The sequence below is a fragment of the Tursiops truncatus genome, chromosome 18, assembly GCF_011762595.2.
Source record: "Tursiops truncatus isolate mTurTru1 chromosome 18, mTurTru1.mat.Y, whole genome shotgun sequence".
Taxonomy (NCBI): domain Eukaryota; kingdom Metazoa; phylum Chordata; class Mammalia; order Artiodactyla; family Delphinidae; genus Tursiops; species Tursiops truncatus.
This window is the reverse complement of record NC_047051.1, coordinates 2,749,652-2,773,932: the sequence shown is the minus strand read 5'-3', so window position 1 is coordinate 2,773,932 and position 24,281 is coordinate 2,749,652. Positions and strand designations below refer to the sequence as shown.

Here is a 24,281-nt window from a genome sequence, read left to right as displayed (position 1 = left end):
ATACAGAACTTCTGAGCTCGTTTCCTTCTTTTAAGTTCCCTTGCAGGCACTGCCCTAATTACGAGTCCTTTCATGACTTAAATGCAAGTGAATCAAGGCAGAACCCCAAGGTGGCCTCGAGCTTGCTTTCTTCTAACACGAATACAGATGAGTCACAAATATGGTATTATCATAAGCAGAACCCACCTCTGAGAAGTCAACTCTTGTATCTTTATTTCCCACTTGGCCAAGTTGGGCTAACCACTGAGGATAAGTAAAGTGACATGTAAAAGCTGAAAGGCTACAGAACCAAAGAAACCCAGGGTACCCTGTGATGGCACAGCTGGGCGCCCTGGTTGTGGGATTATGGGATGGCGGCTCCTCAGGTTCCTGAGAGCAGGAGACCCTGAGACCCCCGTGGAGGACCTCTGAGCCCTCTCTCCATCTGCCATTCTGCCTTGATCAATTTCTGTTTCCCTCTGGGCTGCCTGCCCATCGCTGCCTTATTGCTATTCTCCGCTTGTTACCATGTTTGTTGGGAGGAAACTATGAAGAAAATGTGAAGTGTCCTGCTGGAAGCTGGAGGGAGTGGGAGGGAGGTGGATGTAATTCTATGCATTCTTAAATTTAAAGCCTTTAGAAGTGTCCTTCACATTCATGTCTATTCTTATAATCTTTATATACAGAGTCTTTCCTTTAGATTATTAATACACATTACTCTCTATTACAAGACATTTAAAAAGATACGATTATAGTCAATATTCCAAAATGGTTCCAATTATTCCATTATTTTCTTTTGAATTGAAGAAGGAAAGTCCGAATCTTGCAATGAAAACACTAGTGATATGAATCAAAGCTCCGTTTCGTATTCTGGAAAGCTTTCATCAAAACATTTTTCTGAATTTCTTACCCTAGAAGAGGTGTGTGATTAAAAGAAGAGGTGTGTTATTTAAAGAAACTTCTTTAAATAACATGCCTCTCAGTTCTTATCTGCAACATTATCTCTGCTCTTAGAAAATCTTTTTTTTTGTTGTTCTTACTTTTTTAAATATTTTAATTTTAACGGAGCACTGTTGATTTACAATGTTGTGGTAGTTTCAGGTGTACAACAAAGTGATTCAGTTATACATATGCATATATTCATTCTTTTTTAGATTCTTTTCTCATATAGGTTATCACAGAATATCGGGTAAGTTCCCTGTGCTATACAGTCGTCCCTTGTAGAAAATCTTAACTAAAGTCAGTGGAGAAATGAGGTAACTGATTGGTAATAGTTTGGAACTGACAGAACACTATTACCAATCAAAGGGTTACAGATGAGAAGAACGCAGTACCAGGATTTTGATTATGTAGAGCAACTGCATGTAATTAGGCCTACTGATGGAGGAGCAGAAAACAGTAGCAGTGACCATGCAGATAAGTTAATACACATAATAACAGACAACTAGCAGATTCTAGTGGACGTCAGCTCATATAAGTGGAGCTCATGCAAGTCGTGCTCACATGAACCTGATTCTACTGAGAATTAAAATAGCAAACACACAGCTCTTTCTCCCAGAGCTGCCGTGCAGGTGGATGCTGCTGGAACTAGAAGCACTGCTGGTTGATGAATTCACTTTGCTGCTGACGGTCCAGAGCTCAACTTTTAAAAAGGATTGGACAGAAGCCTCCCTCCACTGGTCCAAGTGTGGTACGTGGACATCTGCGGGCCTTTATCCTTTTTTCCTCCTCTCTTTTCCTGGCTTTAACATTTACTGTAAAATGCTGCACATACTCTTTTATTTTTTTCTTTTTAACATCTTTATTGGAGTATAATTGCTTTACAATGGTGTGTTAGCTGCTGCTGTATAACAAAGTGAATCAGCTATACACATACATATATCCCCATATCTCCTCCCTCTTGCGTCTCCCTCCCACCTTCCCTATCCCACCTCTCTAGGTGGACACAAAACACCGAGCTGATCTCCCTGTGCTATGCGGCTGCTTCCCACTAGCTATCTACCTTACGTTTGGTAGTGTATATATGTCCATGCCACTCTCTCACTTCGTCCCAGCTTACCCTTCCCCCTTCCCGTGTCCTCAAGTCCATTCTCTACGTCTGTGTCTTTATTCCTTTCCTGCCCCTAGGTTCTTCAGAACCTTTTTTTTTTTTTTAGATTCCACATATATGTGTTAGCATACGGTGTTTGTTTTTCTCTTTCTGGCTTACTTCACTCCGTACGACAGTCTCTAGGTCCATCCACCTCACTGCAAATAACTCAATTTGGTTTCTTTTTATGGCTGAGAAATATTCCATTGTCTATATGCCTGCATATACTCTTGTATGTAACACTAGCTGTGTTACCACCGGCAAATGACAACCCCAGTTTCCTTATTGGTAAAATCAGGAAATAACAGTATCTACCTCATAGGATTTTTGTGAGACCTGAACGACATGATGCACATGGAGGGTTAGCATGGTGCCTCCCACAGAGAACCTTCTATGTTAGCCATGCTTCCTCCTGTCATTACTTGGAACCAGACATTATACTCTAACTGTTATTATGTCAGAATCTGGAGTGTCTTTTAAACCAATTGAACCACCTACATAGGGGGCAGGCCACTGAGTACACTGATGGGACCGCCTGGGTCCTTGTGACACGGCCCTAGAGGGCAGGAAAATTCAGAAGGAAAATTCACAATGAAGACAAACCAACATGACTCTCCCCAGAAGTTTAGACGCGTTTCTTACAAAAGAAACAGCTATCACTACTTCTATCTGAGTACCTCAAAGGGTCCCACCATACGATCTCCCAATGGTAACAGAAGCAGTGTTATATAAGAATAAGCGACCATGAGCAAAATAACTCAACCTCATGGAATACTGTGAATGAAATGGGAAAGCTATTACTAAGAAAAGCCTTTGGGAAAAAGAACTTTAGGCAAATCAGAAAAATATGAATGGTCAGGCACAGAGATAGTTCAGAGAATACAGAGCAGGGGTACACCTGCCAAGACTCTGAAGCAACCCTCTGGTCCCTCTCTAGAGGCATGTGGCACACAAGCTACAGGACCTGCCCTCACTGCTTCTTACATACACTGGCGGAGCGTTCTGTGTGGATGAGACACAAGGTGAGAATCCCAGCTGAGTACAATGTTTGTCCAAGATCGCCAAGCCTCTCTCAAAGCCTTGCATTAAGCACTGTTGGTACAGGATTTGGAGAGAATAAACTAAAACAATATGCTTCTTTCTATTCCAGCTCCTTGAGCACTAAGACCACAGTTTGGACTTATTACCGACATACAGACAGATAAACAGAAACAGACTCTAAGCATAAACAATGATACATATTTAAATTCAATGCATAAAAAAGGGGCATTGCAGGAAGAGGGATTAATACAAATGACTGTCTGAAATCTGTATCTTGTCATGTATGTACCTGCCTGGTTCTATTGCCAATATTTAGATGGTCTGGCCTCACTGTGAAATTATAGCAGAAAAAAAGGCCAGTTCCATGGGTGTGTGACAACTGTCTTTGTGGACAAAGGAATTTAACTTATCCTTTCCCGAGGGTGGACGGTCATGCTCGGTGAGCATCTGCAACCTGGTGGATAGCGAGCGTGGGAAGAGAGACCCTCTCATGTGAGAGGAAGAGGGGTAAAGGGGAGACAGTGAAGAGGAAGCAGGCTGGACCACTACCTGGCCGGCACAGCGTCCACGACCAAAAAGACATGCTGACCGACGGGAAATTCTACCCAACGTCGGGGAGGTTTCACCCTCTTGTCTCTCCTCGACCTTACCTGTGACCTTTTAGCTGAGAGTCACTCTTGCTCCCGCCTGGGGACACCTTAGGGTCAGGAAGTCGGTGATGCATGTATTTGCAATAAGCTGATGGTGTGAACTGAAGGAGGAATGTGGCGGGTTCAGATTCTCACCAACACAGCTACCCAACTACATTTTCTGACTTCAATTACTAACCTGTGTGGTTAGAAAACATGATTTTTAAAAATCGGCGGAAGTCACCAAGTCTCTGCTTGGTGTGTGTAGAGATGGGCTTGGTTCCCTGTCCAACTGAGGCCATATTCTCCACTGCGAACCTCATCCGCCTAAGTAAATGGGCTCCCACAGCATGTCTGAAGGGAGTCTTGGGAGCCCAGCACCTTCTTCCTGAGAGACGGCACCAGCCAGAGCGTCTCCGTTGCTCCGTCCATCACCAGCCGTGTGTTCACCGGTGCAGACGCCCTCGGAGACACCGAGTGAGCTGACAGCCCTCAACCCCCGAAGGACAAAGCACTGTATCCTGCCAGCAGGGCTCTGTTTTGTTCTAAGCTGAGAAGCCACAGTACCATCACTCCCTCTGACCACAATAATGAGTACTTTGTCTTTCAACGGCCAGAAGAATAATGGTTTAAGGATGTCCTTTCTCACCCAGCAGGGTACGTACTGCTTTGAAAACTGGCCTTCCAAATACCTGGATCTCTGTCGTCTTCTCCCTCCCACCAGCCTCCACTTGGTTCTCACCCACCATCTCCTCTGCGCCCTGCAGACCCTGCCCTGCTGCCCGAATCTGCCAGCAGTGGTTGCTCTGCACTGAGCCACCAGCTTCCACCGACCCCGGCCGGGAGCCCCGAGGCGCCAGGGGAGGACACCCCAGCCGGGGGTGGATGCACTGAGCCCCGGCGTGGTCCTGGCGGGAGGGCTGAGGAGCAGCTGGGAAGCGAGCCTCGTCCTCACCAGGCCTGTTGTTCCCCAAGGGCTCTGGTCACTGAAGCTGGCCAGTCACTGCTGGTCGGCTGTTACCAACAGGGAGCGGTAAAGGTTTTCCTTTTCTCGTTTCTCTAAGTTTGCTTTGGATCTTATTAGTACCAAAGGTCAATGTTTCTATCCAGAAAATGAAAATTAACTACCTTTATAAGGCGTTGAGGACTTCCCTGGTGGCACAGTGATTACGAATCCGCCCGCCGATGCAGGGGACAAGCGTTCGAGCCCTGGTCCGGGAAGATCCCACATGCCGCAGAGTCCCCTGGTTTCTGTTCTTAATCTTGCTTCCAGATCACTTGGCTTAGAGACCTGTCCCCCACCAGAGCTGTGCCCCATATTATCATGCATATCTTTGTGGGGAAAAGAAGGGAAGGACAGACAAGGCAACTGTCACAGCAGAGTGGCTGGTGAGACTGGGATGTGAACCCCAGGCCACCACTGCCCGCAGTTCAACCGCGCGATCGACCAGCGACTTTCACCGCCTGGTGCTGTTTGGAGAAAGTCTGTGATGCCCAGAGAGAGCTCGGTACTTTAGACTTGTCTTTGGCACCGGGTGGATTATAACTGTTTGGTACCGTAATTATGATAAATACCATATTTAACACTGAAAAACTTATAAAGCCCACAATGGCCGCAGATTGTCTATAGCATTCCTCTGTAAACAGAGTAAAGAAAAAGATTTTTTCCTGCGTTCAAGGATGTTTTTCTTCCTTTTATTGTCCCACAGTCCCATAAGGTCTTGCTGCGTTTATTTGACTGATGAAACAATGAAGCTTTTAAACTTCTACACCAAGAAACAGAAAAGACACCATAAAAGAAACACATTATTATGGCCTCAACCATCTGTGCTGTAGGATACACAGGCTCAAAAATAGTTTTGCTTCAACTGCGACTAACAGACCGGGTTGCCATCTGGGAATTGGAACAAAGACATGAAACTTGGGCCCCTGCCCTCCTAGTTCCTGCGCAGGACTGTGCTTAACCCCTTGAGTGCCAGGCTCCACTGGGGGCCCTGGACTCCGTGTTCCCGTGAAAGCACGACCTTGTTCGTTAGACCTCATCCTCGGGAAAGGCAGCGTCCAGCTCAGCATGCTTCCACCTGAGGCCTCTCCTCCTGAACTTCTCAGCTTCCCTGTTATTAGTAAAGTGGATAATTCTTAGTTACCTCACTGCAGTATTGAAAGAAGTAATTTTTCGTTTTTGGCTGCATTGGGTCTTCGTTGCTGCATGCGGGGTCTCTCTAGTTGTGGCGAACGGGGGCTGCTCTTCCTTACGGTGCGCGGGCTTCTCATTGTGGTGGCTTCTCTTGTTGCGGAGCACGGGCTCTAGGTGCGCGGGCTTCAGTAGTTCTGGCACACAGGCTCAGGAGTTCTGGCTCACGGGCTCTAGAGCACAGGCTCAGTAGTTCTGGCTCGCGGGCTCAGTAGTTGTGGCGCACAGGTTTAGTTGCTCCGTGGCATGTGGGATCTTCCCGGACCAGGGCTCGAACCCGTGTCCCCTGCATCGGCAGGCGGATTCTCAACCACTGCGCCACTAGGGAAGTCCCTGAAAGAAGTAATCTTCTGTGAAATTACTCTAAAATGATGAAACTCAAATTATTTCCACCCATTAACTTCCAACTAAGAAAAAAAAAACGTGTGTATGTCTCTGCCCAGTTTCATGTGGCTGGCTCTAGACTGAAGAGAAAATCTGGATTTGGACTGTGTTTCTTGCTGTCTCTGTTACAGCACAATTGACCCTGCTCTTAATTTATTTATAACCTGACAGTTGACAGACCTTATGGTAAAGAACCCAAGTCTGGGTTAGGTTGGAAAGAGCACATATGTCTTGAGGTTTGGAATGTGAAGCAGATTCAGGACTTCAACTGGGGGGGCTTTATTTCCTCTTTTAAACCTATAAGAATCTTCCTTTGGTACATGAAAAAACTGGGACACAGACAAGTTAAATAATTCATCTGAAAGTTAGCTGTTAGGACCAGGACTCAAAGGCAAGTCTCTTCATAATGAAGATTAAATGAGCTAATCCACAAAAACATCAAGTAGATATTGGTCGGCATTAGTCTTGGGATGATCAAACGAGGTAGTTATGTGAGTGTCCTTTCAGTGCTAATGAGCAGTAGAAGTAAGAGAGAAACTTCCAAGATCTTATTTTTTAGATCCTTCTTGTGTTCCAGGGCCTAAAGTAATAGAAAACATTTATCGTGCAGTAAAATCTTACGATGTGATATAGAATCGTAAGTTCACCTCTTCAAAATTTGTGTTTTGCCCAAGTTTAGAAAAAAATCAACTGAACGTTATTCTTCTGTAATTTGCTTTGACATCACAGAGCAGGTAGAATATAACAAATATTATTACATTGTTAATACACGCAGCCAAAAAAAATTAACTCTTGAGAAACGGGTGGAAAGCCCGTTCTTCTAAGGGCATCCTTTTATCGAATCAGCTAAAACCGTTGCATTGAACTGGTCCCCTGCTTCTTCCCTTGCTCTCCTGAAGTCCACCTCCCAGACGGTGAAATGTGAAGTCAGATGGTGTCACTCCTGTAGTTAACATTCTCCCTCAGAGGACAGGGTCCTCCTTGGTCTGCACGGTTTCCCAAGGCCCTGCACCCACTGGCTGGGCTCCCGCCTCTGCCCATGCTCTGCCCTCCTCCCTGCATCAGGGACCCTGGGACAGGCCTTCTTCTGACCACCTTATCTTACATAATACTCCCCTCCCCCGGAGTATTAGGGCGTCGACTCCTTGATCACCGGGAATTTAGTCTGTGTTTTTCACTGCAGGGTCCCTGGTGCCACGTCAGTGCCCAGAGTAGGATCCAGTACATTTGTCCGTGAACAAGAGGACAGACCGGTCGACAGTTATCACATCAGAGAGCTGTCTGTATGTCCTCTGCTTTCCAGACTAGCATTAGGCCCCCAAAAAGGACTCCCTGGGAGACTTCCTGAGCTAAGCAGCCTAACACCAAAAATTTGAAAAAGTAATTTTCCTCATTTTAAAGAAAAGCCTGCCTCTATGACCACTGGAAAGCTTTCCAGGGATGATGGAGTTCAGTGCACTTCTTAACTTTGATACTGGAGATTTTGCAGAAAATCATTTAAACACAAAATTCGACATTTCACACCATAACCCTTTGGTCTCCACATAGAAAGGGAAACGTGGACAGAAAACAGTAATATATGCATACATACATTTTTTTTAAATGCAAGCGAACAAAAAGATGTCTAAACCCTATCTTCAAGACAATGGTAAGTATGATAAAGAGAACCCTTCTGAGGTGACTCCAGGCTCTGCTTGAGATGACTCCCCTTTGGGAAGACTTTCACATCCTCCCTGGGGCAGATGATAACACAGCTGTGCACATCTGTCAAAACCCACTGAACTGTGCACGTAAAATGGATGCCTCTCCTTGTACGTCAAGTACATTTCAATAAAGTTAAAAAATTACTTTGGAACAGTTAAAGACAAAAGAAACACTTCTTCCCTTTCCTTATAATTGTACAGTATTGAGAAAAGAAGCGTCCTGAATATTTAAGAAAATGGATACATGATTAGTATATAGACAGAACCCTCACAAACGCTTAATTTCTCTGATATGGTCAAAATAATAAACGAAGCAGTTAAAATACTTGTTTAAACACCTGAAATGGGATAGTATTATTTTTTTAATTCCTGTTTGATATCTGAGTTTAAGCTTCCAAGTTTTACTTTCTACTACCTTTTCCACCCTTTGAGTTATTTAAAAAAAAATTTTTTTTAACTTTTTATTTTCCCTTTGAGTTACATTACTTTTTCAAGTAGGATGACTCAACTACATTTCAAGTATAGTTTCAATGTTTTTTCCTTAAGTTTGAAATTAAACTCTTACTCCCGGTCCTTCCGAGCTGGCCTGGAGACGCAGGCCCGACTTGGGCGCCCGTCCTGCCTCTCTGCCCTGAGACCACCTCCTGGCTCTGTAAGGGCAGCACACGCTGCGGGACGCAGATGGAGTGTCGTACCCTCCGGAACTCAAGCCCTGCTTGCTATTTTATTTATTGATTTTAATTAATTAATTTATTTAGGTTTGGCTGTGTTGGGTCTTCGTTGCTGCACGCGGGCTTTCTCTAGTTGCGGGGAGCGGGGGCTACTCTTTGTTGTGGTGCATGGGCTTCTCACTGCAGTGGCTTCTCATTGTGGAGCACGGGCTCTAGGTGTGCGGGCTTCAGTAGTTGTGGCACGTGGGCTCAGTAGTTGTGGCACACGGGCTTAGTTGCTCTGCTGCATGTGGGATCTTCCCGGACCGGGGCTCGAACCCGTGTCCCCTGCAGTGGCAGGTGGATTCTTAACCACTGTGCCACCAGGGAAGCCCCCCTGCTTGCTATTTTAAACTCTCCTGATGCTTCTCTTTTCCCTCCTCAAAGCAATGTTCCTCCAATGACATCCCTCGTCAAGCAGTTGGCGTGGGAAGCAGCCGGGCGCTCACCCACGTTTAAAGACAAAAAGACCCCCCTCCATGGGGGCAGCTACGTATTCCAGGCGCCCTTGGAATGTGGCCCCTGAAGGACCAAGCGCTGGTTTCCAGGCAGCAGGAGCCCTGGCACAGCACCTCCTGAGAATAAGTACTCTGCTCTAAGAGAGGGAGTCATCGCTAAGCTGCAACTTTGAGCGTTTCCACTACGGGTCCGGCATAAACTGTGAGACGGCTTTTCTCCACACCTATTTATTTCAAGCGTTTAATGGGTACACACACAAATCACTGTATCCTTTGTAAAAGTCTACAACCTAATGAAACAGGCCTGCTGGATTTTATATTTTTTAAATAAACTGCACTTAATCTAACATGCATTTAATTTAGGGATGGCCTTTAACAAACCACACCCTGTTTCTTCGTGAGCAAATATTTAAACGAGTTCATTGACTTTAAATGTCTGGAAGAGACTGAAGATAAAGGCGGAGAAGCTAGATTTATGGCCGACTGGGTAACAATCAACCGCCCCGCTCGAAGGGCGGGACCAAAGCCTTCAGCGTCTCCAGACCAGGACTCTCCCACCTCCCGGACGGCAGCCAGCTGACCAGAGCTCTCAGAGCATCTCCAGACTCAGGGTCCACGGTCCACGGACCCAGCGGAGGCAGCTAAACTGCCCCTTCCTGTTCTTCTTCTTATGCGGGACCAAGTGAACGGCTTACAAATATTTGGCAATTTTGTATCGGGAGAAAAGAATGCACACAGAGCGCATGAGTGTAAGAAACATCTTTCTCTTGAAAGTTTTTGATTTTTATAACTTTAATGAAGCTAGGGCTAAGGAACGATAAATACCCGAAACAGCTAAATAATCGTTCAAAGCAGCTGCAGTTGCCGCGCACCTTTTTCTCTCTAAAGAGGCCAAGATGTTAAAACTGTCCTGCTACTTTTTCAATATCCTTGGAAAACGAGGAGTTTGCTACAATGAACTGTCAACCTATGTTTAGAAAACAGTTGTTTACCTCCAGAAGCAAATCTGCTTAAAAAACAAGTTAACCATTAGCAATGGAAATCATTTCAAAGAAATTACAGCAGTTTTTCTGTTTTCTGAAAAAGATTTCAACAAATGTGATGGGGTCTCCCCTCCCTTACCCTTTCTGGGTCCAGAGCAATAATGAAAACTGCAATGCCTGTCGTGAGTGGCATTAGAAAAGCCCAGGGGGGGGTCAGTCGTTGAGGTGGAATTGGTCCCTCTGCTCTACACTAAATGGCACAAAGTCACGGCGTGCTCGACGCTCTGTGGCTGCCCCGTGGGGTCCTGCGTCCTCCCTGCTGGACGCACAGGCTGCCCTTGAGCTTCTCCCTGCGTCCATTTCTCTGCCTGTCTCAGCTGCTCCCCCACTTCCTGCCCTCTGCCAGGCTGGCTGGGCCGACAGAGCGTCACCCACAGTAAAGCCTAGGTGGACCCCACAGGGGCTCACGAGGCGTCCTCAAGGCAGGACATTCGTGCCGGGACCCTGCAGGGAGCCCTGGTGGATTTCTGTCTCTTTGGTTCCCCCATAAGCAACTTTCCGTGACCACTGTTTTAGACGGTTTGTCAATAAAGTAAGGGAATCACATAATACTGAGAAAAAGAAAGGGAGGAAAAGCAGACAACTAGGGAAAGTGGAAGGAAGAGAGGAGAATGGTTCCCTAAACCAAAGAATAAAGAGTGACCAGCACGGGGAACCTGCTTCAGATGCCTGGGGAGGCTGTCCTGTAGCCCAGGCTGTTTTCTTTGATCTCATTGTTCTCCTATTCTCCACCCTGTTCTGTTTAACAGGAAAGACCCAAATCTTGAAGAAGCTGCCCTTCTCCACCATTTAGGAGGTCCAGGAGCCCCCATCTGTCCTGAAGCAGTCTGGAAGCCGGGCTCCACCAGCACACCCAGGGCACCAGACCCCCCGCCCGACACTTAGAGTCACAGCCTGAGGACCAGAGACTCCGTGAGCATCCTCTGTAAACTGAACCCTTAATTAGCACAGGGCGGCTTTGTGGGCCTGTCCTGCAGAGGATCCAGGAAGGACTCCAGGAAGTCAGGCCACTAAGTATTAGCAAGCCCAGGAGAAGAACTCTCTGTTGCAGAAACAGAAAACACACACAGATGCAATAACATCACATGGTGTTTCCAAAGCAAATGGATTCGCTGTAACTCTTTTGGATTGCATGCATCTCTCTGCATCTCATTCTGTGTCACTCACTCTGATCAGATTCAGTGAGTGTTTTAGTCCCCGGTAGTATGAAGAGTCCTGGGTGCTGGCAGGATGGCAGGAACTGGCTTCTGAACCTCAGGGGTTCAGCTGAAACACAGGTGGCAGCTGAGGTCGCCTGTGTTTCACCACAAGTAACTGGAAAACCCATACTGGCATCGATTTCAGGACACTCCCCATTATTTCCTTTTAAATTGGTTTTCTTTAAAAGAGGTGTTTACCAGGCACCCTTACTTCAAAACAATTTAGCATTGCAGATCAAGAGAGAAAAACATCAGTGCCTTTGGACACACAAACACCTGTGGGCATCCATCCACCCGCCCACCTGTGGAAGGGCTCATGCACACGTGGACAGAGCAATGTGTGTGGCAGAGACAGCCCTGAAATCCAATCCACCTGAAGTCCAAAGCCCACGCCATACTCACTCGAAAATATCATTAATGTTTAGAATAGTACGTGAAAAAATATACATCTCAAGTGGAAAAAGGATACAAAATTCTATGTACAGCATCATTACACCTATTTTAAAAAAAGATCAGTAGTAGAGATAGAAGAAAATAAATGAAAGCCGTCAGAAGGCTGTATTTTGTTTTGTATGTGCTAATGCTGGAAATGTTTTGTTTATGATGTTCTCCCCTTCTTTTTTTCTATTAAACTTTAAAAACTATCTTTAATGAGCAAATAATTCTTTTAAATTTTACTCTGAAATTAGTTTTATTCGTTATTTACAAGACAGTTTGAGTTTCCTTTGGAAAACAATCAATCTTTCCTAATGTGATGTATTACTTACTGGTGCAGAGATCTGCGGGTTTTCTGAGAGTACTGAGTCATGTAAATTCCTTAACAGTTGCAGGTTAGCACAGCTCCTGACTTTCCTTCTCCCCCACCAGCGACTTATCTGATCGCTTATCTCTTGGGAATCACGTGGCTTGTTGAACAAAGCAAACATCTAGGTTAAACACCCTTAAATAAAAACCGCTTTGAATTTTTTCAAAACCATTTGTTCCAACTACAGTTCCAAATTAAGTAAACAGGTCTAAAAGAAATCACACCAAATCTGCATTTCTTATCAGGCCCGTGGCAGGACACAGTTCTAAAATTTCCTGGTGTTTTCCTCTATTTCTCCTAATGCTCTAAACAGCTGCACCTGATCAGGAGGTGAAGCTGTGATGAGGGGCAAAGCCTGAAGCAGGGGTTTCCACGTAAAGGTTGCCACTTATTTATCTGCGTCTACAGCGATGTCAACCAGACTTCCTCACGAACTAATGCTACAGGCAGACTAGCTGACGTTCACACGTCCATCATTCCTTTGTGGGGAGGAGAGCTTCAGGTCATGTTGGCCGGGCAGCGGGCATGAGGCCTTGCGCCATGGGACAGAGAGGAGAGCAGCCGGCCGGAGTAGGGACTCTTCGGCCAGCCGAGTAACCAAACGCAAAAGCCCACCGCAGCCCCTTTCTAGGTAACCTTCACTGCTCAGCCCCCAGTGCAGGGGGAGGACCAGCAAGGCAACATCACAGCCAGCTGCATCTGAGACCCTCCCCGAGTGGGGCAGTTCCCAGCCCCCGTACCCCGCGAAGGGTACACCTGGGGTGGGCGGGGCCGCAGGCACCATCGGGAAGAAGGCTGGTGTGCTTCTGGACGCGAGTCCGTTCAGTTCTATCTAAACTCGACCGACATGGCATGCTTAGCCCCATTTCCCAAGGAGTAAGTGGAGGTTCAAAGTGGTGAGCTGACTTGCCCGACGCGACACCATCGGTCCAGGCGGAGCCTGGCCCCAGGCTGTGTCCTACACTCTGTTGCTGGTAGACGCCAAGCTTCCGAGGACTCCTTAAGACTGGGCCAATATAAAGAGTCAGGGGGGACAGAAATTTCCTTCTAGTTTTTTTTTTTAATATTTATTTTATTTATTTATTTTTAATTTTGGCTGCGTCGAGTCTTAGTTGCAGCGCACGGGCTTCTCTAGTTGTGTCGCGTGGGCTCTGTACGTTGTGGCGCCCGGGCTTAGTTGCCCTGCGGCATGTGGGATCTTAGTTCCCCGACCAGGGATGGAACCCGCGTCCCCTGCATTGGAGGGGGGATTCTTTACCACCGGACCACCAGCGAAGTCCCTCCTAGTTTCTGAAATCAGTTTACAAGGAATACAGGTATGCCCTACAGGGAGAGAAACGCCTACTGAGACACTCTTGATGACAAATCGAAGCTGCAGAGAACAGATCTGTCATCTGATGGCTAACGTGTCCTCCATCTCCTGTCACCCCCTGTCCAGTTGAGCGGGGCGGCTTCCCACACTCACTGCTGGTCTTTGAACCACTGCCCCAGTCCCCCGGGCAGGCCCGCGGCCCTTTCTCCAGACAGCAATTTCTCCCACATGCTAGGAGGTGAGGCCGAGGCACCCAGGACGCACCGCGTGGTGGGAGGGGCAGGGAAGGGGCTGAGAGCTTGGAGCTCCTGCCCGCCCGGACACCGCACAGAGGATCCCAGACACCGACCAGCTCCTACTCACATCAGCCTTAGCGGGGGGCGGGGGGGGCACCCCATTTTACAGACATGAAACCCAGCCCCCGGGGAGTTCAGTCACCCGTCACAGTTACACCAGCCAAGACAGGGACGGGCTTGGGTGGCCCTTCGGAGAGTGGACGGAAATATGGGAAGTCGTCAATCTTGTGCTTTCTGTTAAGTTTTCTCGTAATCTCGCGGAGCAAATCTTCGGTTTGCTTCAGGTATCATAAAAAAATGTCTTTACAGTCATTTAAAATTATTCTGGTGTTATTAACACAGACAGTCATCCTCTTTAAGGAATCCTTTGCTGCTTGCTGTAAGCTGTGCATTTGGGGTACAATTTAGGTATGTCTTGTGGCAGCAGGACCCCTACGGATATCACAGCAGAGGCAAACGAGGCCTCACCAGGACCACCAACTCCAGCGACCTCGGTGCTCCTGGGAAACCCACCGCTTAATCTAACCTAGTCCGTCCACTGTCTGGGATGAGACCCTCGGCCACCTGTGCCTGTCCAGCCTCCGCCGGCAGAGGGGCACCTCATGCTTGCCGCACACACGGCCAGGAACGAGAGCGCCTCGCCGGACTCTGGACGCACAAGCCCGGCTTCTCGCCCACCTGCGCCCCGCCCGGCCCTGGTTACAGCACGGAGCCCTCGCCGCCACCAGAGGCCGACCCTTCTCTGGATCCTTCAACAAACCTGACGTGACATCATTCTTTTGTTCTCTCACATAGAACAGTCAGCCTCTCTCAACTGGACCTTCCCCTCAGCCTGCAAACAGGCAGATGTGTCTCCTGCCTGCGAACAACATAAAACAAAACCCCTGCCCTGCCTGCACCCTCCCGCGCGCCACCTTCAAGCCAGAGCTCTGGACCGAGTGGCCTACCGTCGGCTCGGCTGCTCTCCTTGCACAACCTCCTACATCACCGTCATCTGGCTTCTCTTTCCATCACTCCCTAAAATGGCCGCCAAAGACCTCCGGGGCCAAGTCCAAGGGCACTTCCCGCCTCGGCGACCCACCCCGCCCCTGTCCCAGCTTCCTCCTTCTCATCCTCCCCTGGCCGATCCTCAGGTCACAGCTGGAAAGTCACAGTCGGGGCAGCCCCCCTCCGGCTCCCGAGCCATCACCCATCACTTCTTCTTAAAGCCGCGCATCCTCCCAGGTGGGACTGATCCACCAGGTGCATCCAGGTGTGCGGCGCCTGAGTGACTCGACAGCTAGCCGCCTGCACCCTACGCTCCATGAAGGGAAGGGCTGGGTCTACGTGTGTCCCATGGTGTGCACGCTCCCAGCAGGAACCCAAGTATTTGTTCAGCAGGTAAGTGGGAAAGGCTGCACCTCCCAGGACGACGGTGTTTACCTGCACCGATCGGATTCTCTCCTCCAGGAGCCTGACCAGGGAAGTACACACCCCAGCAGCCCGCTGAGAGTGCTGGGGGGGACGGGGGACTGAGGCAGAACCTGAAAAAGTAGCTGCGGGGAGCGTCCTGCTGCAGAGGCCACAGCCCCCAGACTCCAGGGCTGCCGCTGGGCCTGGGGAGGCCAGCCTCCCGCTGCCACGTGTGTCACTGAAACAAGCCCCATCGCTCCAGGTGGCTTGAGAGGCGCCACCACCTTCGAGCTTAGAGTCTAAATAACACAGCAACTCCTCGGGGAAGATCACCGAAGGAGCAGTTTTTCGTGGTTGAGTGGAAAAGCCCGAAGTAGAAGAAATGAAAACATAAGGCGCCTTACATAATGTCCCCCAAAGACCTCAAGATCTCTTTTGAAGAGATTAGCTGCGTTCTGGAATTATTCCCAAGAACTGTGGCAAAGGCAGCAAACTTTCCTTCCAAGTGATAAGCATTAAGGCTCACGAAAGACCACCCGACAGTGGTTTCATAATTCCAAAAGCTATCAGCTGTGTGTACTGCATTTCTGACTCTGAAAAATAATTTGTATTTCTTTGCTTTCTAAAAAGTCTCATATAGGGAGAAACATATCTATACACATAAATTAAACTAGCCAATTTTCTTTTCAAATTATAACTTACGGCTCTACAAGACATGAAAGGTTAAATGTGAACTCTACGTTGACAGGCTAAGTTATGACGTCCAAGCTACGCCAGACCCCGAGGCAAAGGATTCCAGTGCCTCAGACTTACGACTAGATTACATTAAATTTAAACTCAATAAATTAAAGGGGAAAAAAACCCTCTAGGACTTTCCAACTCTAAATTGGGCAATACTGATTTCTTCCCTAAATCTTTTTATGGGCGTTTAGCAGGAAGGGCATAATCTTGGCCTTCTGGCCAAAATGATGGCTGAGCTGAGCCACGGGCCAGACTAGGTTGCGGCCACATTTTAACTGGCAAGGGGACGTGTCCTTTTATGGGCTGTGTAGCAAAAAGAGACTCTTTCAGTATCTCCCCTATGTTAGATGTTTAGAGTTTTTGTTAAGTGACAAACCTCAAAGCAAATAATACAGGAAAAAGTCAACATGGAGTGGATTACACCAACCAACAGAGGACAGACTGGACAGCTGGGTTTTTCTAGCGAGACAGGAGGGCGTGGGGGGGAAGAACGCAGTATTTGGAGTTAGACCTGGGATTGAATATTGTCCCTGCCCATCACCAGCCAACAATGGGAAGTTATTAACCCTCTGGACCCAGTGTCCTCCATGACGAATGCGAGCTGATGAGGACATTGAGAAAATTAAGTAAAACAAATTGTGACCAATATATAACAGGTATTCAGTACTGCATCTGTTAATTGCAATGAGTTATTTGGCGAGCGTTGACCTATTACAAAGATGGGGAGTCAGGGTACGTTTCTATAACAGTTGGAAAGGGTCAAGTTCTTTGCCTTTCCGTCACTTCAAATGTAGAAAGTAATGTGCTTTGGCAAAGGACGTAATAGTAGGGACTGCAAAATGCCATGATGTTCTTGGAAACAAAAGTACCATGTGACCTTATCAAATAATGCAATGACTTTCAATGGATTAAAGGGGGCTTCTGTCACAAAAAGAAGCAAGAGGTCAGATCCCATGCATGGAAAATTATACCAGACTAATCCCTAAATAAACATCTGTATTACTCATGCTCCCCGAGAGTGAAGAGCAACCCATGCAGGGATGGCGCCCTCCTCCAGCCTTCCTCCTGGACCTCGCTGCTCCCACAGCTCAGGAAGGCCCTGCTCAGCGGAGACAAGCCTGCCCTGAGCACACCTGGGGGCCGGGGTTGGGGGGCGCCTGCCCTCTGACTTCTCTCCTGGCCCCTCACCTGTGGGTTTTCATTGGCCAGATTTGTATTTAGGATTAAGAAGAGTGAGGAATCACTCTTTCCTATTCAAAATCAATGCAGGTTGATAACCTGAATCAAACGCCTTTTCCATCTAAGGAAAAAATATGGTCAAAAAGTTCAAGTAATGTTAATACAAAGAAGAAAAGGCACAATTTTCTCTTTACCAGCATGTAATGGGTTTTCTCTTTTTACTTATTTGTTAAATGAGAAAAGTGAAGGAGGGAATGAAATGAACTAGGATGCACACTCATTCGGCAGGTGATTGCCATTCCCCGAGGGGGATGTCTCCAGAAACGCCTGGGAGCCACCCCACGACAGCGTCTGGGGCCTAGGAAGAGCCCGGCACAAAGACACGACGCAGTAGGATGTGGACCTCCTAGTTAACTGGAGTTGCCTGAGTTATGATCTAGAATGAAAGATAAGAGTCTGGGGCTTCCCAGGTGGCGCAGTGGTTGAGAGTCCGCCTACCGATGCAGGGGACACGGGTTCGTGCCCCAGTCCGGGAAGATCCCACATGCTACGGAGCGGCTGGGTCCGTGAGCCGTGGCCGCTGAGCCTGCACGTCCGGAGCCTGTGCTCCGCGACGGGAGAGGCCACAGCAGTGAGAGGCCCGCGTACCGCAAAAAAAAAAAACAACAAAAAAAAGATAAGAGTCTGAATGGGACATGGCAGCAGCAACGCCTCTGTGCTTCACCCGAGATTCTAATCAATGGATGCAGTTTGCTGACTGAGACGCACAACAAAAGGGCTTTCTGTCCTGCTGGACTCCCGATAAAAGGCCACGCACTCTAAGCCCCGCAGCAGAGAGAGATTTTGTTCCATTTGTCCACAAAGAAAGGTTTTTAAAAAGGCCCAGAGCCCCTCCGCTCTTTGTAGGGCGTTACTCACAGTGTGGCTCGTAGGGGGGCGGCGGGTCTCCACAAGGCACACACTCCATGTCTTGAAAACCAACAAGTTTGGTCTTCCTGTAAAATCTAGAAGAGAAAGGGAAATAATCCTTGTTAGCATTTTCATCTAAGCTCACAGTTGCAGCAAACAGACTTACGCGATAAATTACTGGCAGTCTCCATTACCAGTTCTAGCGTTTCAGAAAAGGTTCTCAAAGGCTTAACTGTAACAGCAGACAGACGCATCCTTAGAAAGGTCTCTGAGCACGCAATGAACGCTTAAGAAGTAACAATTCACTAAATGTAACTTTGTAGGTTCTACTCAGCCCCACTTTTCGTACGCTGAGGTGGGGTGCCCGTGAGGGCGTATGAAACCTGGACATTTCTATTGTCATTTAAATGACAAAATGCCTTGTGAAGTGCTAGTTTTTAACCTTTGAAATTCGAAGGCCAAAAATGCTAAGCAAACCATAAAACCATTGGAAAAATGCAGGCAGGTACTGATACAATCGTGATAAAAGGGGGCATGTTTCTAGGCATGACAAGAAACCCAGGAGCCAGGACGATAGAGATTAACAGCTTTGAGCGCGCACACACACACACACACACACACACACACATACTAGAGGCATCTGAAGAGCAAAAACAAAGCATCATCAACATAGTGGGCAAAAGAAAATTGGAAAATAGTTCTAGTCATGGTATTGTCTATAACTTAAGACTATAAGATAAAACTTAAAAATCATTATGGTGAAGTGAACAAGGCAACTGAAAAACAGGCAAAAACACTATTCCCAAAAGAAGAACATTTCATAATTTTAAAACTTCACAATTAAAACTAAAAAGATGATGCAATTAAATTTTAAAAATTAACAGTAAAATGTTTAACCTCATTACTAACAAGTAAGTGCAAATTGCAGTGAAGATATACCATTTTCACTTAGAAAATCGGGACAGTGTTGGCGTGAGCCTAGGTAAATAGGCACTTGTGTTTATTGTCAGTGGGCATATAAATTGACACTTTAGGAGGGCAATTAGCTGTAGGCCATCAGAACTCAATAGAATAGTTTACATTCTACCCAGTAATTTCATTTTTTGAAATTTATCTTCAAAAAATAATCAAGTGGGTGAAGCTGGATGTAAAGAGTGTAACCACCGCATTGCTCATAAAAGATAAAAAGCCAATGAGGCACAGTCCCATACCCAAAGCAGACATGACCAGCCATGGTAGACACAAGGCTGTGGAATACAAAGGGGCCTTTAGAAACCATGATGCAGATCTACATATCTATTTTTTTTAATTCATGAAATATCATTAAGTGGAAAAGAAAGAACTGTGAATTATATAATGCCATTTTGCACAGACACACGCTTTTGTATAGATTCTTTCAGATCATTTATTTACCAATGCAGCTAAGAACAATTTTTGTGCATATATTTGCATTGTAAACAGTTTGGAAGGATATTCTATGCCACATATTAACTGATTATTTCTAGATGGTGGGAATTCAAGTGATTTTACATGTATGTATATCTTCCAACTTTTTCATGACGAAAATAGTGACATGGAGAATAAATTACAGATCACGTTCATAAAGACAGGTAGATGCAATTATTTTGTGGAATTGATAACGTAGTAGCAAATCTGTGTGATCTGTGGTTGAAGCAAAATTTGCATTTGAAACTAGATAATTAGACCAAATGTCCAGACACACCCAGCACTTGCTCAACCTTCCATTTTCATCTGACTGTGAAAATCTGTTTAAATGATTGTAATATGGTGACTTTCCACCAGAATTTATAAAAAATATTTATTTTGGAATTTATAAAGTAAAAGTTAAAGAACAAAGTTGGAGGATTCACACTTTCTGATATCAAAACATATTACGAACTCCCAATTATCAATACTGGCATAAATGCAGACATACAGACCAATGGAACAGAACAGAGAGCCCAGAAATGAACCCTCACACATATGGTCAAATGCTTTTTGGCAAGGGTGCCAAGACCACTTAATGGCTATAGGACAGTCTCTTCAACAAAAGGTGCTGCAAAAACTGGATATCCACGTGCAAAAGAATGAAGTTGGATCCTGATCTTTCACCATATACAAAAATTAATTCAAAATTAATTAAACATAAGACCCCAAACTACAAAACTCCTAGAAGAAAATATAGGAGAAGTTTCATGACATGGACTCTGGCAATGATTTCTTGGATATGACATCAAAAGGCAACCAGAAGGCATATAATAAATAGGCAACAAAAGCAAAAATAGACAAGAGGGAATATATTAAACTTAAAACTTTTGTGCATCAAAGGATACTATCAATGTATACTTATTCCCAAACTCACGGAGTTGTATACAATAAATATGTATAGCTTTGTCAATCATACCTCAACAAAGTGGTTAAAAAAATGTCACAACCAAAAAAAAAAAAGTTTTAAATTATAGTAATAATAGTTTCTTTGGTGGTTAAAAAAAAAAGATACAATGAAAACAGTGAAAAGGCAACCTACCCCTGTGGGAAAAAATATTTGCAAATCACATATATGATAAGGGGTCAATATTCAGAATATATAAGGAACTCCTACAACTCAACAACAAAAATCAAATAACCTGATTTAAAAATGGGCAGAGGACTTGAATATTTCTCCAAAGAGGATATATAAATGGTAAGCAAGCACATGAAAAGACGGTTAACATCACTAATCATCAGGGAAATGCAAATCAAAACCGCAGTGAGTCATCACCTCAAACTCATTAGGATGGCTGCTATTAAAAAAAAAGTGTTGGTGAGAATGTGGAGAAACTGGAACCCCTGTGCACTACTGGCAGGAATATTAAATGGAGCAACTGCTATGGCAAATGGTATGGAGTTTTCTTAGAAAATTAAAAATAAAACTAGCATAAGATCCAGAAATTCCACTTCTGGGTATATACCCAAAAACATTTTTTTTTAATTCTTTTTCTTATTCATTTATTTATTTTTTGGCGGTGTTTGGTCTTTGTTGCTGCACGTGGGCTTTCTCTAGTTGCGGCAAGCGGTGGCTACTCTTTGCTGCGGTGTACAGGCTTCTCATTGCAGTGGCTTCTCTTGTTGCAGAGCACGGGCTCTAGGCGCACAGGCTTCAGTAGTTGTGGCACGCGGGCTTCAGTAGCTGTGGCTTGCAGGCTCTAGAGTGCAGGCTCAGTAGTTGTGGCACACGGGCTTAGTTGCTCCACGGCATGTGGGATCTTCCCTGACCAGGGCTCGAACCTGTGTCCCCTGCATTGGCAGGCGGATTCTTAACCACTGCTCCACCAGGGAAGGCCTAGCCAAAAGAATTGAAACCAAGATCTTGCTGAAGAGACTGTCTTTTCTCCATTGTATGTTCTTGCCTCCTTTGTCGTAGATTAACTGACCATAGGTGCACGGGTTTATTTCTGGGCTCTCTGTTCTGTTCCATTGATCCATATGTCTGTTTTTGTGCCAATACCATGCTGTTTTGATTACTGCAGCTTTGTAGTACAGTCTGAAATCTGGGAGGGTTATGTCTCCAGCTTTGTCCGTTTTCCTCAGGATTGCTTTGGCAATTCTGGGTCTTTTGTGGCTCCATATAAATTTTAGGATTTTTTGTTCTAGTCCTGTGAAAAATGTCATGGGTAATTTGATAGGAATCACAATAAATCTGTAGATTGCTTTGGGTAGTATGGCCATTTTGACAAAATTAATTCTTCCAATCTAAGAGCATGGGATATCTTTCCATTTCTTTAAATAGTCTTCAATTTCCTTTATCAATGTTTTCTAGTTCTCAGTGTATAAGTCTTTCACCTCCTTGGTCAGGTTTACTCCTAGTTTTTTTTTTTTTTGGACACGATTTTAAAAGGAATATTTTTAAACTTTCTCTTTCTGATATTTCATTGTTAGTCTAAAGAAATGCAACAGATTTCTGTAGGTTAATCTCGTATCCTGCTACCTTGAGGAATTTGTTTATCAGTTCTAATAGTGTTGTGTGGAGTCTTTAGTGTTTTCTACATAGAGAATCATGTCATCTGCGTATAATGACAACGTGAATATACACTACTGAACTGTACACTTAAAAAATGGTTAAGGGGCTTCCCTGGTGGCGCAGTGGTTGAGAATCTGCCTGCCAACGCAGGGGACACGGGGTTCGAGCCCTGGTCTGGGAAGATCCCACATGCCGCAGAGCAACTAGGCCTGTGAGCCACAACTACTGAGCCTGCGCACCTGGAGCTTGTGCTCCGCAACAGGAGAGGCCGCGACAGTGAGAGGCCCGCGCACCGCGATGAAGAGTGGCCCCCGCTCGCTGCAACTAGAGAAAGCCCTTACACAGAAACGAAGACCCAACACAGCCAAAAATAAATTAATTAATTTAAAAAAAAATGGTTAAGATGGTAAATTTTATGTTACATTTTTTTACCTCACCTAAAAAATGCATTAAAAAATCTAAAAATAGGTAAAAAACCATACGACAATATAAGGGAGCTTTCTTAGATGTACTTCTTGCTAAACATTGTAATATACGCAGACTAATTCTCTTTATCTCAGACAGAAAACATGCCAAATTATAAGTTGATTAAATTAAATATTGAGATAGTCTAATATAGTTTTTAAACAGAAAAACTCTTTCTATGTAAATAAGCTAAACAAGTGCTGGGAATCAAATGTGGACATTATTGAACTTTTTTTTTTTTTTTTTTGCGGTATGCGGGCCTCTCACTGTTGCAGCCTCTCCCGTTGCGGAGCACAGGCTCCGGACGCGCAGGTCCAGCGGCCATGGCTCACGGCCCAGCCGCTCCGCAGCATGTGGGACCCTCCCGGACCGGCACACGAACCCGTGTCCCCTGCATCGGCAGGCGGACTCTCAACCACTGCGCCACCAGGGAGGCCCCTGAACATTTTTAAAATAATGAATTCTATTTGTGACAAAACAGTTTGGAGGTCTGAGCTCTCCCTGAAATTGAACAAAATATATTTGCCAAAAATATAATTATTAAAATATGTGATCAGTTTGGGGGCTGTAACACAAATGAGGCTAGCAGGTGAGAAAATCCCATGTTTTCAATGACCATTAAGTCTAACTAGAAACCCTAATGAGATAGGAGGTTGGATGGGCCTGCCTTGTTGCCACTGCTCACAGGAGAGGCGATACTTGGGCATGATGCTCATAGCAGCTATCAGCAGCGGTACAGAGATTATCCAAAAGCATTCAGGACCTGCTCTGCCAGCTTCTTCATTACAATGGCTGGACAGCAGAATCTAAGATTTTTTTTAACTGCTACGAAATTTTCAAAGCCATCAACCGACTCTCACTTTTTCCACTTAGTACAAATGAGATTAAGGTCTGAATCCTAAAGCACAGAATAATTACTGAATCACCAATTACGTATTAACAATCAAAGACATTTTTTTTTATTTTTAAAAAGTCTCCTTAAAATTATCATCCAATTTGAAGATGAAGATACAGAAATTAGAGTTTTACGATGTGACAAAAGATTAAGTGGGTAAAGAAATCTATAAATCTTTAAAAATTATTCTTCTCTCTATTTTGTTTAGATTGCCAAGGTTTGGGGGACATAGATATATTTGCAACTCTGCTCCTGACCAAATGAGACAGGACACAAATTTTTAAAAATTAAATAAGACAAAAGAGAACAGAGACATATACACGGTGTCTGGTTAAACTGCTTTTTATCGTTGAACTTTAAATTTTACTCCGTGCTTTCAGCTAATGCAAAGAGACAAAAGGAAACCACATTGAATTTTATCTAATTTACTGTCTGATGAGATGCAGCATATAAATACATCTATCCACCCAAAATATTCCCCAACACTGAATGTGAAGAGGCGTTTTTAATTGAGCTGAACCCAAATAATACTACTTAGTCTAATGAACACCAGCTTGATAACTGCTATTTTAAGAAAGCCTGGTTGCAGACACTAACTCTTCCACCAATGAACGCTTTTCTGCAGGGGGATGACAGACCCCAGTCCAGCCCTGGTTTCAGAACGATCTCCCTTAATACAGGTTTGAATGCAGCTGCCACATCCTGTGTGTGACATCAGGTCCCATTTCCTGCAGCGCGTCTGCCGGGGGCGGGTGACAATTCTGCCCTCTCCTACACACCCGTGGGCTCCGTGTTTGTGCTGGAGGGTCAGCCCCCTGTTCACAGTTCTCGGCAGCCAAAGCGATGGCCCCAGTGACA

At 45.5% G+C, this 24,281-nt stretch overlaps 1 protein-coding gene across 9 annotated transcripts in view; it reads right to left on the bottom strand.

The window, feature by feature from the left end:
* The window catches only part of TNFRSF19 (TNF receptor superfamily member 19), a 117,606-nt gene that overhangs the window by 26,650 nt on the left and 66,675 nt on the right, over positions 1–24,281 (bottom strand). For all 9 annotated transcript variants that reach the window (XM_073794955.1, XM_073794954.1, XM_073794957.1 and 6 more), the window contains one exon: positions 18,073–18,158. In XM_073794955.1, coding sequence (XP_073651056.1) covers positions 18,073–18,158 — 86 coding nt within the window. The remainder of the gene's footprint in view (positions 1–18,072; positions 18,159–24,281) is intronic.